The following is a 14,160-nucleotide window of genomic DNA, read 5'->3' as shown; positions in this document are numbered from 1 at the left end:
TACTATGCATGCATTATGACCTTTATAATAATGGGAGTGAATATGTATGGAATACTCCCCCCCCCCCCAGTTACCTAGTTTTTCCACAACGTGTTCAGATTTCACTAATAACGTTAGTTGACCTTGGGTGAAGTTTCCATGCGTGAGGTTGTCATGTATTTTACTTTTGATCCTGCTCATCAATTCGATGGCTGCTAAAGAAGAACTGGCCTTTAGGATAGCCCGACAAACATAGCTAAAGAGCAGAGCAGAAAAGAACCATGTTGCAGTGAGTCAACATAGTGCCACTTGGCCCGTGGTGTTGAAATTCTACACAGATGACTAAATTGAGAGTCCATAAATAGCAAACATTTTACATCTATTAAGTGGCAAATCTTAAGAAATGATGGAAGACAACATATTGAAATCTTCTGATAAATTTTCATATGCAAAAAAAAAAACAAAACGCATTTTCAAAAGAACAGTCAGCAACATTTGCATTATAATAAAATCAACTTGGGGCACCTATGTGGCTCAGTCGGTTAAGCCAGGCTCTTAGTTTTGGCTCAGGTCAGGATCTCAGGGTCCTGGGATCAATCCGGACTCTCAGGCTCTGCACTCAGTGGGGAGTCTGCACAATCCCTCTGCTCCTCCCCCGCTCAAATAAATAAATCTTTAAAAAAGCAAACTAAAATGAAATAAAATGAACTAGACATTCGTTCTCTAGGAGCTTGTGCTAATTAATAGAGAAGATGGAGTACTCAGGATTTATTACTTCGGAGAAAACCTTTTATCCTTCTGGTCTCCAATTTATCCATCATTACTGCAAGAAGGCAAATGGCACATGCTCAATTAGTCTCTAAAGATGTGTTCTGCAGAAGGCCTATTTCTATAATAGAATAATAATGGAGATAATGGTAGTGATAGTAGCTAACATTTGTAGCACTCTCGCTCCCTGTGTTTTGACTCATGTTACCTACACAACAGCCTTATGAGTAGCGCTATTATGGTCCCCATTCCACAGATGAGGGAGCTGAGACTTAGCCAAGGTCACAAATACCTAGTATATCCCTAGAGTATTCTGTCCACTAAAGGATACATTGAGAAAAAATAGGGCTGTGCTTGACCTTAACTGCTGGAGCAAGGTCCTCAGACATTCTAATTTTCTCTGCTATTCCATTTTGGAGCATTTTTTAAGATTCAAAAGCTTAGGGGCACCTGGGCGGTTCAGTTGGTTAAGTAGCTGACTGGCTCAGGTCAGGATCCTGGGATCAAGCCCTGCTTCCGGCTCCCCACTAAGCAGGGAGCCTACTTCTCCCTCTCCCTTTGCCACTCCCCCTGCTCATGCTCTCTTTCTCTCTCAAATAAATAAAATCTTTTTAAAAAAAAAGGAGTCACAAGCTTACCTAGACCTTTTCCCCATTTGTTTTTGCCAATACATCTTTTGGAAGCACACATTTCCTACGTTTCCTACAGCTGTTGAAAGTTAGACGTGCCTGTGTTAACTGAAAATTTCTCTTTGTCCAATCTAAGTCATGCTTCCCTCTCCACTGATTCACGGTCAGTAGAGTCCTTGTCGCCCCACCTTTCCATGTGGAGCCCATCTCTTCCCAGCTCTCATTTTGCCAATCTAAAGAGGACTCCTCACTTTTAAACCTCTCCCTTTCCTGCAACAGACTCTTTACTCTTAGAACCCTGAACATATCAGTGACCTTCCCGTGAGCCCCTCTGAGTTGCACCAAGCGGGGCAACAATAGCTAGCATTCTAGGAAGAGCTGGACCATGGGTCTGAACAGGACCAAGGTTCCTTGCCATGTTGTTTTTCCACTTCCCTGCTCGCTATTTCATGGACTTTTTGGATGACAACACTTTGTTCCCCATCCCCAAACTATGGCCTCTTTGAACCCCATTTTCTCTTCACTACAAAGAGGCAGGAGGCAGGCTGCTAGGCTGCACCATGACCAACTGAAACAACTTATTTCTTGAAGGCAAAAGCCCAATTACAGCATCTGTAAAATAACCAGCATGTACTTTGATCTCCTTCTGACAACTCTGACCGACAGGCTGAAAATACAGAATTAAATGGAAGGAAAATCAGAACTAAATGTACCAGCTATGAATAAACTCAGCTCCTACCTGGATAGGACATGGGAAATTGTAGCCATTCCTTGCCCTTCTCTCTGTTCCAAAATAATGCAAAACAAAAGTACATGGTCACTGAAATCTTTAAACAAATATCACATTTGAGTACAGGGCTTATTGTTAACAACAGCAATCATAATTATGCTTTACATTTATGTAACTCATTGCCATTTGCAAATCACCCTCAAAAAAATCAATGCACCTAGTCCTCATATTACCCATGTAGTGTGGGCAATGCAGGGTTTATCACCCCATTTCCTAGATGATGAAGCTAAGTCTCAGAGAAGTTAAATGATGTGCCTAGTATCGCACAACTGGCGAGTCACAGAACTGGGAGCAAAATCTGAGCCTTCTGGATCTGGACCCTAACATGATGATGATAATAGTAAACACTATCAAGCATTTACTATGTTCCTGTGCTAAGTACTTGGCATAAATCATCCCATCCCATCTTTCCAACAGCCCTATGAGGAATGGTAATATTGTCATCCTCATTCTACAGGTGAGAAAACTGAGGCACAGAGTGTTTAATTAGGTTGCCCAAGGTCTCCCAGTAAGGAAGTGGAGGAACAGGGATTATAATCCGGGCAGCCTGATTCTGGGGACCACGTTGTCACCAAAAGGCTTTTTACACCTATTTATTTGAGAGGACTTAGGTCAAGTTATCTATAATGTGTTAAATTAAGAAATTAAGACTCAGTTCTTTATAGAAAGCATTTTAAATGCTGGCAGATTATTTGGAAGGCATTGTAGGCTTGATTGTACTTTGTAAAATCAAAATATTTATCTCATATCTAAATACCTTACTAAGTATGTGCTTACTGATCCTTTTAGAGTCTGTCACAGTAAAGCTTTGAGGCACTGGAATAAGTACTGAGTACTGGGGCAAGAATGATGGGAGATAGTTTTTATCACACTCTGATTTCAAATCTATACAGATAAATGGTAGATTTATTATGTGAATGTCAAGTCTTGCAAACAGTTGTGTCATTCTTGGGAGAACCAGGCTTTTGTCCAAGATGTCTACAACCAAGAAATTCCATTTGCCATTTATAATCTCCAAGTCACTCCACACTCCCATAGCCCACAAAATGTACCTCAAAAAACTGCCCTGCAGGGAGTTCAGAAAAGCAGAAGATGGTTTTCTTACTGGGTTCTTGTGCAGATGCCAAAGAAAGTAATGTAATTTGACCCTCAATGACCACAATTGAGCTTTGCTTGATGTACACTTGGGTAGAAGCACTATTTTACTTACATCTACTCAGGTATTGAAGGAGTCACAGGTAGATTCATTTTGAAAATTACTTACTACAGTTTGGTCCGTGGTTATTTCTCCCTCAGAAGTGCTTCTGTATCAAAAGCATAAAAAAATGGTGCCAAATGCATTAGTACAAAAGCTCAGGAGAAAGACAACTGTGAGGAAGAACAAGAATTCCCCCAGCTTGGAATTCAAATACTAAGGCTTTAAGGAGACACTTCAAAAGAGCCTGGTCATTATCTGCATACCAAAATGGTAGTAAGTATTTGACTAAACAACCCCACTTCCAGGAATCTATCCCATAACAGCACAGTAAGGGTGCATACAAATATATGTACAAGAGTGGAAATAACGGAAATGTCCCTCACTAGGTAATTGGATATATACATTGTGGCACACCCATGCAAAAGAATCCCATGTAGTCATTAAAACGAATAAGCTAAATCTGTACATATTGGCCTGAAAAGATGTACATGATGTACTTTAAAGCAAGAGAAGAAGGCTTTATTTTTTTTTAAAAGAAGGCTTTTAAACAATATATGTGGAGTAGAATCCTACCCTCTTAGTAAATATATGGCAACAAATCTAGAGGTGTAAACCAGAGTTCTTGGACAGGGTAGGGAAAGGCAGTTCTCCTCTTTGTCATGGACTCCTGGATACTACTCAATTCCTGCCAGTTGCACTGCAATCACCTCTCCAAATTTGTGCCCCAGGCAAGTCTTAGACTAGTCGGCATTCCTCATTTTATTTATTTATTTATTTTTGCATTCCTCACTTTAAACATTTCAAGTTCCCTTTGGAATTTCTAACTCCTAATGAAAGCGCATTATCGGAAAATAAAGGGTCTTATAAATCTTCACTCACCATTGGCCGTTCCTAACCTTCATCCTTTAAGGCATGATTTTTCCCCTAAAGTCACAGAATCATAGCATTTTAAAGCTAAGAGGGGCATTAAAGGTAACTGAATTCAATTCCACCGTTTCCTCTATTTATTTTCTTCTGTTTTGTTCTCCCACTGGCTTTACACCCTACAGAGATAACAGAAATTTCTTCCATATTCTAAAGAGAATCTATACTCAGAAGGGAAGATGCAACTCAAAATGCAGTCCCTAAATCTCAGAAAAAGACCCAGAATGCCCTCAAACTGCCTTCCTCCCATAATAAATAACACTCACATACCTGCTTTTAATTTGAATAACCAGATTAGCAACAGCAAATTCACTGTCCTGAAATATAGAATTCAACTGTAAAAGACAAAACATAGCAGTTTTAGTATTTTCCCTCCTCTGTCTTAACCCAGGAAAATTACCTGAGACAATGTCATCATTAAGTTGAACTTATTATTTTGGTTAGTTCAACATTTCCATCTGCTCCAGTCAGTTATTCAATTTTGGGGCTGGATTGTGTCCCCCGCCAAATTCACATGTTGAGGCCCAAACCCCCTAATGTGATTATTTTTGGAAGTAGGGCCTTTAAAAGAGGCAATCAGGCTAAATATGGTCATAGGGTGGAGCGCTAATCAGATAGGACCCATGTTCCTATAAGAAGAGGAAGAGACCCCAAGATCTCTCCCCCCCCCTCAATCTGTGTGTGTGTGTGTGTGTGTGTGTGTGTGTGTGTATGGTATGTGAGGACACAATGAGAAAGTGGCCATCTGCAAGCCAAGGAGAGAGATCTCAGGAGAAATCAACCCTGCCAACACCTTGATCTTGGACTACCAACCTTCAGAACTGTGAGAAAAGAAACGTCTGTTGTTCAAGCTCCTCAGTGAATTGTATTTTGTTATGGCAGCCCTAGTGGACAAATATACCTGTCTATTTTCAAGCACTTATAATCATGTCATATATACTTGCAAAGAAATGCTGGTGGGGAAAGAGAGGAAACAGACATGACATTACCTGTCTGGGAGGCCACTTAGCTCTAGCTTTTAAAATGTGAAATGCTCCTGTCTTTTGATCTAGCAATTCCAGTTCTGGGTATTTATTCTATAGAAAAACTCAAGTGCCTCCAATATTTATTGCAAGGGTATTATTGTCAGCATTGTTTCCAAATAGAGAAAAAAAAATAAAAGCAATCCAGATGTCCACCAATGAATGGCTGGATCTAAAAAAACAAATACTACATTACAATCATTGAGTGAAATCCTCTGTATCTGTTAAAGGATATGAGGTAGGTCAATATTTGCAGCATGAATATGCTCAAAGAAATACGATTAGGGCAGCCCCGGTGGCCCAGCGGTTTAGCGCCACCTTCAGCCCAGGGCGTGATTCTGGAGACCTGGGATCGAGTCCCACGTCAGGCTCCCTGCATGGAGTCTGCTTCTCCCTCTGCCTGTGTCTCTGCCTCTCTCTCTCTGTATCTCTCATGAATAAGTAAATAAAATCTAAAAAAAAAAAGATATACAGTTAAGTGAGAAAAAGCAAGTTGCAGAATAGCATAATTATATGATTCCAGTTATTTTTGTAAAATAACATACATGAATCAGTGTTATTGCAGGTATAGGAAAAAATCTGAATGAATATAACTCAGACTGTGAAGAGGAGTCAATACAAGGAACAGTATTAGAGAAAACATTTACTTTCTGGGTCTCAGATTTCAGTGTCAAAAATTTTTACAGAAAGTATGCATTACTCTTATTATCAAAAAGAAGTAAAGATAAATAAAACATTTCTTGTGGAAGAGAAAAATAATTTAAAATGCAGGAAACAAACATTTGTAAATACAATAGCATAGACTTTGTTATCACTGTTCTCCTACTTTCTCCAAATAGGAAAATTTGGCAAAGGCCCAGAATTTGTGTCAGTGGAGGGAAATGTACAGTTCTAAACAAATTAAAATAATAACATCCCATCAAAGCTTTCAGCATTGGCACTGTGAAAGAGAGACCACATACATCCTTATGGTGTTACTTACAGAGTAGATAAATTTGTGGCAAAAAAATCAAAACCAATTAGCTGTGGAATGTATAATGGGTAGAAGAAAGTAAAGCCTAGTTTTAATCTACTCAGTTCATATTAAATATATATACATATCATATATATATATATATATCTTCACATATTTTATATGTACCATAAATATTTAAAAGATTATTTTACCCAATTTTCTGCAAATTCATTTACAACACTGATAATAGGGATCCTTGGCTCTTCATCAAACACAGAGAAGCTCATTTCAATATTGTAGAAGGAAACTGTAATTAAAAATGAGATTAATTTCATTCACTTAGTCCAAGAAACTTAACTTCCATAATTTTGGTCAAAATTGCTTGTTATTTTAAAGAGACTAACAATGAAGTCTCATTCTTAAATTTTGCTTAATTTAACTCCAAGGTCAAGAACCAGCACTTTTGGCTCCATATCCAAAAGCAAAACAGATGTACCATTACATTTTTGCTTTAATTATTTGGGCAGTTTCCTGATTGCTACACAGTTGATGGACATTCTGCAAATCCCCCAAATCCTCAATTTTCATTAGCCAACACATTTCCAGTCCTTTTAACGGTCAAGCTGAACAATATCTCACAAGATCACCCTGAGGAAATATTTATTTCTTCCTGTGCCTTTTTTTTTCCTGTGCCTTTTTTTCTGCTTCAGGTTTTCTCTCTTTTCCTCTTTCTCTTGTCTATCTTATCAGATTTCAATTTGGGAACGTTAAAAGTTGAAGGTATATCCAGTATTTGAGTGAAATGGAAGCCAAATACTGCCTGGCTATGGATCAGCATTCTAAGCTGGCAAGAAGTGGTGACTGGAGAAGCTGAGGCCTGTATAAGAGGAATTCAAAAAAGGCAGGCTAGAGTATCTCCTGGTGTTTGCTGCTATGCCATATCATTCTCTACGGGGAGAGAGTGAAGTTCCTGGTCCATGTTCACATTGCCAGAGACAGAGCATCAGGAACAAAATGGATGGAAAGGGTGTTAAGAAATGTCATGTTGAATGAAAAGATATATTTGCATTATATTTCAATAAAGCAAAGCTAAGCAAGATGGCTAGAGAATTCTGTTTGGACAAGGTATCCACTGGACCCACTGTCTGAAGGAGATAAGAAACATCTGTATCATTTATCCTTTTCTGCCTTCAGAGAACTGGCCGCCTTAGAGAACACATGACCTGTTGTGCATGCATTCTGTTAGTGATTAACTGCACATGTTGTGGAACATACCTGTAGACTTAGTGGCAATAAGTGAAGTTGATGTTTCCATAGATAGAAAAGAAGATGTGGAGTCCAGCCAGGTTGTCTCAGAAGAGGAAGAAAGTAGTGAAGACACAGTTGCTGTAGAAGGATGTGTTACTCCAGTGGATGTGAGTGGAAATGAGGCTGTGGTAGCAGTAAGCGTACTGGTGGTTATATTTGGAAGGGAGTCCAGTGTGGGCTTAGGAAGAACTAAAGTAGGGGATGATGATGTAGGTGAGATTTTACTCCATGCAGATGTTACTGTGGGGCTAGGCAGAAACGTGGAACTAATAGATAGGGTGTGGTCAGTTGTAGGAGGCAACCTACTCATTCTGCTAAAGGGTAGAGGTTGAGACACAGTCCTGGAGTTGGCAGTCACAGTGGTTCTGGAAGATGCCTCAGCGAATTTGGAAGTGTATGTACTGGCATTTGTGATTTTTATAGACATAGGGAGAGAAATTGTGAAGCCAGCAGTGATACTGCCCACTGTAGGTGCAGGAGTGGTTTTGGTGAGTGCCGTGCTTATGGCAGCAAAGGGTAGTGTTGTAAAGTTAGTGAATGAGTGTGTTGGTGTAGTGTCAGAAGTCAGAAATGTGGACTTTGACACTTCTACTGTAGAAGTTATGTGAGGACTATTGGATACAGTCACCAGTGGAGGACCCAAAGGGAGCGTAGATAAAATCCAAGCCAGTATGGGTGAACTGGTAGCCTCTGAAAGCATAGATCCTGAAGTGGCGACAGAAGGATTCAGTGTGAGTCTGGTCCCAGGAGTTACAGATGTAGCTGTCTTCTCAAATGTGTGCTTAATGTCAGCCAACGTGATAGGGATAGATCTTGAAGATATTGATGATGAAGGGCTGTCAGACATCCCCAAGGTAGGAAGACTTCCTGGCATGGAAATTGATGATTTTGCCGTAACATCTTCAGATACAAGACCAGTCTGAGAGGCTGTGAATGTCAACAAAGACCCAGGAACAAGGTATGGAGTCTCTGTTTCCACTTTGTGGGGTGTAGGTATACGAGTAGTGGCAGAAATTGGAAGTTGAGAACCTTTAGCTGTGGGTGTGTCCCAGGTAGTCATAAGCAGAGATTTGGTGTTACTAGATGTGATTCTTGTGCCCAGAACTGGAAATTCAGCCATTTGGGATGTAAGAAGAAGAAAAGTCTCTGGAGTAGAGAACTTGGCTTCAGTACTACGAGGTGAAAAAAGAAACGATGTCAAAGAGGGTGGAGTTGCAATGGATGGAGTCCATAGAGGATATGAAACAGGGGTATCCACAGATATAGCACCTTTTGTTAGTTCAGCTGCTGAAGAATTTTCTGACAAGGAAGTCATCTTTTCTGTATTCAAAGAAAGGTAAGTGGTGGCTTTGACACTTTTTGTGGGTCCAGGAATGCTCTTGGAGCTAGTCAAAGATGGAGAAACCTCAATATTCAACGAAGTATGGAGATTATCTGATGGAGTAGATGAAAGCACACTTTCTAGGGCAGCAGTTCTGGAATAAGTATTTGTGAGAGCAGTTACTATACTACTGCTCACAGGAGATAAGGAGCCATTAGTAGTCCCAGATAATATGCCCAGAGTTGTAGTCTCATCTCTTTGTGACAACTGTTGAGTTGTTGATTGAAATGGTGAAAATGTGGTCTTTGAAATGGAAGAAATAGCTCCAGTGTTCCTAGAACTGAGTAAAGAGGAGGCAGTGGTGCCTATGGATGGAGTCACTATCCCTGCTGTAACAGTGGTTGGAATGGTTTTCATAGAGGGAAAAGTTGACTGTGTCAGAGAGGAAAAGGATGTAGGTGTGATCCTGGAGGACACCTCTGTCATTTCTGAAGTAATGGAAGTAGAGGAAAACAATGTGCTTTTTGAAGTAGGCCCAGGTGCAACATCCAATGTAGATGCTTGTAGGGCCATAGTAGTCCTAGGGGTAGTTGAAGACAATAACGAAGAGAATGGTCCAACTGTTGTGGAAGTGTCAATAGAAACAGCAGGAGGTGAGAAAGCAGAGCCATTAACTGACATTGAAGGCATCTCAGACACAGGCCCAGAAGTGGCTATGGAGGGACTTTTCAAACAGTCTGGGTGTGCTGTTTTAGAATATTTAGTTATTAGTATTGTGGGAGTGGCAGAAACTCTTTTGGAGCTGACAGCAGTGACGCTAACTGGCAGTGAGGACACCTGGTCAATAAGAGTGGATGTTGCCACAGGGGTTTTCTCACGAAGTGCTGTAGGTGCATTTGGAGTAGAAAGGACTGTAGTGATCCCATCAGTAAAGACAATTGTAAAATTGGCATGAGAAAGTCCAGTCGTGGAAAGAGACAAGGACTCAGGGGAGGTCTGCGTACTTTCAGAAATGGAAGAGGCAACTGAAGTCATCTTAGTTTGAGTTTTCAGGGAAAGCAAGTATGAAAGAGTTGTGTTGACATTTACAGGATTGGATATTCTGGTTGTCCTGGAAGTTACGGTGTCTACAAATGAGGTATCCTGGTGGTATGAGAAAAGGTGAGTCATAGAGGTGGCACTTACTATCATTTTCTCAGTTCTGGGAGTATATACTGAAAGTGTACTGATGCTTTCTTTTTCAGGAGACAAAAGTGTAGTGATTGTCAGAGCTTGTGAAGGGAGGGCTGTTTTCCCAAGACTGGTAGACATTTCTGGATTGTGAGCATCTACTGAGTGACTTAAGATAGAGGTAGGTATAGTCTGTGTGGTTCCAGACATGGGAGATGAAGCTGAAATCCTGTCAGGTGAAGTGGCAAGTGGAAACTCTGAAGGTGAATGTGTTTGGTGACTGGAAATTGTTGTGGTCTCAGCAAATCCTGAATGTGTCATTTCCAAGGATGAAGTACTCTGGGAGTCTGAAATAAAAGAATTCTCTGATGGGGACATTTCTGTCACCTCCACAGTTCTAGAGGTGTTTCCCAAGGATATGGTCATCTGCTCTTTGTCAGAAGATAAGGTAGAAACATCAGTCACTAATAGGGTGGGGACCAGTGTGTTTCCAAGACGTGTTGAAGATTGAGAAATGTGACCATCTACTGTAAGCTTATTGGGAGAGGTGTGTGAGGGCATGGTTTCATCAACAACAGAAGTTTCTATGGTGCTAGTAGCCAAGCTAACAATATCTCCACTGCTGTTGAGAGTGTATGGAAGGCTAAGAGCATGGGTAGAAGTCTCCTCCCTTTGAGACATGGGTTGGGTTGCTACTGGTGTAAACACAGTTGAGATCACATGGGTGGAGGACACAACAGGAATGTTGTCAGGGAGAGATTTAGAGCAGACAAGAGTGGGTGTAAATGGGGTTACTGTGTCAGCCGAAGGGAAGAGAAAGGTGGTCTCAGCCATAGTTGCCACAGGAGCGGGAGGTCTCCACGAGGGGACCGGAGTATCTGTCAGAGAAGGGACTGTTGTGGGTGTCATCCCGACAGGGAACACTGTGGCTTCCAAAGTGGTGTGAATCGAGTGTCTGCGGGTAGGCACGGTATTCTTGGTTGTGGAAGCAGTCTGATCCAACGGTGACACCGATGTTGTGGTCACCGTAGCTGATGGTGCAGGGGTTGCTGAGGAGTGGGTAGCTGTAGGCTGTGGAGGTGAGACACCAGCAGACAAGGACATGGCCATCATGTCTGTAAGGACAGTGGCAAAACTGGTCCCCACTATCCTTGTGGTAGAAGTTCCCAGGAGTTCAGGGAATGTCTGTGTGCTCCCAAAAATGGGAGATGGAGTTGGATCCCCCACAGGTAGAGCCTCTGAAGTCCAATGTGCTGTGTGGGTGTGAGTGGAATTAAAGATTTCTGTGGTTCCATCGTAGGAGCTCTTAGGTGTGGTTGCCATCAATTTTGTAGAAAGCCAACTTCCTCTCACCTCAGTAGTTGTAGTTTTATTATCCAACAGGGTGGTCAACTTTTCAATGTCAGGAAAAGGGGAAGCGGTGACAGAAGCTGTTACCATTTGCGCAGATTCATCTGTTGCTTCCAGCATTGTTGCAAATGGGGAAAGCTCAGTTGTCACCGCTATAGTTGATTTTCCCTCAAGATAACGGGAAGTTGTTTCTATCCTTATCACAGGATGACTGCACTTTTGTGTTGTTGCAGACTCTGGGACAGGGGCTATTGTCTCTCCAAATGCAACTGTGCCATTTGTCTCTATTACTGTGGTCTCAGAAGCACTCTCTTCAGTAGAAACATTTGGTTCAATGTTAGCAAGGGTAGATATTACACCTACTGGTGGAACAAATGTCTCCCTTGGCGTTGAAGGAAGTTCACTTCCAGCTGCTATGGACAGAGGGGTAGGTTTTAGTTGTAAAGTGGTAAGTTTAGACTCAGGCTGTTGGGTTATAGATGTGGTTCCCAAAACTGTGGAGAAATTAGCATACCACAAAGTAGTCAATTTGGATAGAGGTTTTGCGTATCTGTCTGTAGTGGTGCCAGCAGTAATACCAGCACCAGTGATAGTGGTAGCCTTGCTTTCTGAGGGGGCTTCTGGTGGGATAATAGGAGTGCTAGTAGTGGATGAATGTCCTGTATTAGAAGCGTGGAATGCTGATGTCAACAGGGTCTGGTCTGGCCTGGAAGTCTGTGTAGTTTCAATGGTGGAGAACAGATGAGCACCATCATCAGTTATTGATGTGGGACCAGACTCAGAGGCCTTGAATGTGGAAGCTGATCTAGTGGAATTCAAAGGAAGCATGTTTCCGCCACCTGTGGGTATATTCTGGGTATATATTGGCCTAGGTGTTATGGGGGGAAGCAGAGTGTCAGGTGCCATGGGGGCAAGTGTGACCCCAAGAGTCAAGGCTGTATGTGTAGTCTCAGAATCAGTAACTGGCTGTAAACTCTGAGTTCCAGAGAATGGGGTTGATGTCCTGAAAGAAAGGGCCACAGAAGAGGCCTTTTTTGGTATGGAGGTAGATAGTGTATCCTCCATCCTGGGTGAAGAGTCGTCTTGGAAATTTGTAGATGTCAATTTTGTTTCAGTTGTTCTTAGCACAGGCATCATCTCAATAGGCCTGGTTTGGAGCGTTTTTGAATGAACTGGAGATGCTATTTCCATGTTGGTTGTTGCCAACGTGGATGCTGTCTGATTTCTAGGAAATACCGAACCTTCTGGAGCAACTGTGGAGATGTGCACAGACTCAGGTATGAATGCTGATGCAGTCCCAACATGAGTGGTTGTAGCTGAAGTATGTTCCACTGTGGACCAAGGTAATGTTCCAGCAGCTGTAGAGGCAAGAAAGTCCTGTCTAGCTGTGGAGATAGAAAGTGGCTCAATACCTGTGGATTTGTGTTTGAGCCAAGATGTTGTAGATATGGATGTCAACTCAGCAGATGAGAATAAAGATGTCTTCATAATGGTCGACTGAGACTCAGTCACTGAAGTTTTGGATATAATTGAATTCTTGCTAAGTCCAGATGTGTATAGAAAATTAGCAGCTGTAGTCGGATGCAAGGTCTCAGTAGCAATGGCTTCAGCCATTTTTGTCGTTCTTGTGCTGTCTGAAGATGGAGGTTTGCTTACTTTCATGAAATTGGTAGTAGTGCCTATGGAGGTACTTTTGGTAGGCAGAGTGATGGCTGCTGAAGTAGACAAAATGTCTGCTGTGAATCTGGTTGTCTCAGCTACAGGTGTTTTTAAAAACTTCGGTGCAGTTATTGCTTCTAGAGGTGGAGATGTTGTGTTGGAATATGATATGGCTGTATAATCAGCTGCAAATACAGGCATGCTTTTAAACATTGTAGAAGAGTATATAGTTTCTTGTGGTTTTAGTCCAGTAACTTGGGATGGAGTTGTCAAATCTATTTGTTGTGAAAGAGTTGTACTCATTTCTTGAATTGTTATATTTTCAGAAACAGCTGGAAAATTAGAAAGTATGTGTTACTTTGGATTTGGCTTTAGAAATCAGAGACAATTCTGTTAGAAAGAGCTCTATAATTTTTTCTCATGTTTTTAAGAGGTGATAAGTATCAGATATAATCAAGCCACTTGATTACTTGGTTTTTCTTAAGATGATTTTCTACTTTCTAAAATCTCAATATGGTTCTCAAAATGCCCTCATTATGTAACAAATAGAAGGACATCCATTTCAGGGGTGCCTGCGTGGCTCAGTTGGTTAAGTGTCCAACTCCTGATTTTGGCTCAGCTCATGCTCTGAATCATGAGATTAAGCCCCACATTGGGCTCTACACTGGGCATGAAGCTTGCTTAGGATTCTCTCTCTCTCTCTGTCTCTCTCTCTCTCTCTAGCTCTCTCCTATGCCCTTTCCAACCCCACTCGCATGCTTTCTCTCTCTCTCTCTCTCTCGGAAAAAAAAAAAGAATTTTGTGTACAGGATGGGTAGGAATGGGAAGACACTGAGAGAAAGGAGACTTTTTAGGAGGCTGGTAGACTCCTCCTCCTCACCTCGCTCCCACCAACTCTGTGCCAACCCGACTTTCCATCACCTCCATACCTGCACTTGAGCAGTCAAGCACTGCTGGACACAGTCACACATATGCCTATAAATTCATGATCCCCAACCCCAAATAAGCCTTTCATACTGCCCAGCCATCCCACTACTTTTATCTGGTCAATTTTTGCTACTACTCTCTGCAGTAACTGTTTAAAACC

At 41.5% G+C, this 14,160-nt stretch overlaps 1 protein-coding gene across 1 annotated transcript in view; it reads right to left on the bottom strand.

Moving 5' to 3' along the window:
• ADGRG4 (adhesion G protein-coupled receptor G4) overlaps positions 1-14,160 on the bottom strand; it is an 85,937-nt gene that overhangs the window by 55,512 nt on the left and 16,265 nt on the right. The window contains exons 2-7 of the mRNA XM_041740084.1: positions 7,541-13,405; positions 6,478-6,572; positions 4,559-4,623; positions 3,431-3,470; positions 2,116-2,159; positions 75-235 (exon numbers count right to left, since the gene is read on the bottom strand). Of these exons, the coding sequence (XP_041596018.1) occupies positions 75-235; positions 2,116-2,159; positions 3,431-3,470; positions 4,559-4,623; positions 6,478-6,572; positions 7,541-13,405 (6,270 nt within the window). The remainder of the gene's footprint in view (positions 1-74; positions 236-2,115; positions 2,160-3,430; positions 3,471-4,558; positions 4,624-6,477; positions 6,573-7,540; positions 13,406-14,160) is intronic.

The sequence above is a fragment of the Vulpes lagopus genome, chromosome X (assembly GCF_018345385.1).
Source record: "Vulpes lagopus strain Blue_001 chromosome X, ASM1834538v1, whole genome shotgun sequence".
NCBI lineage: Eukaryota > Metazoa > Chordata > Mammalia > Carnivora > Canidae > Vulpes > Vulpes lagopus.
Note: the sequence above shows the minus strand (reverse complement) of the source record. Positions and strands in the feature narration are given on the sequence as shown.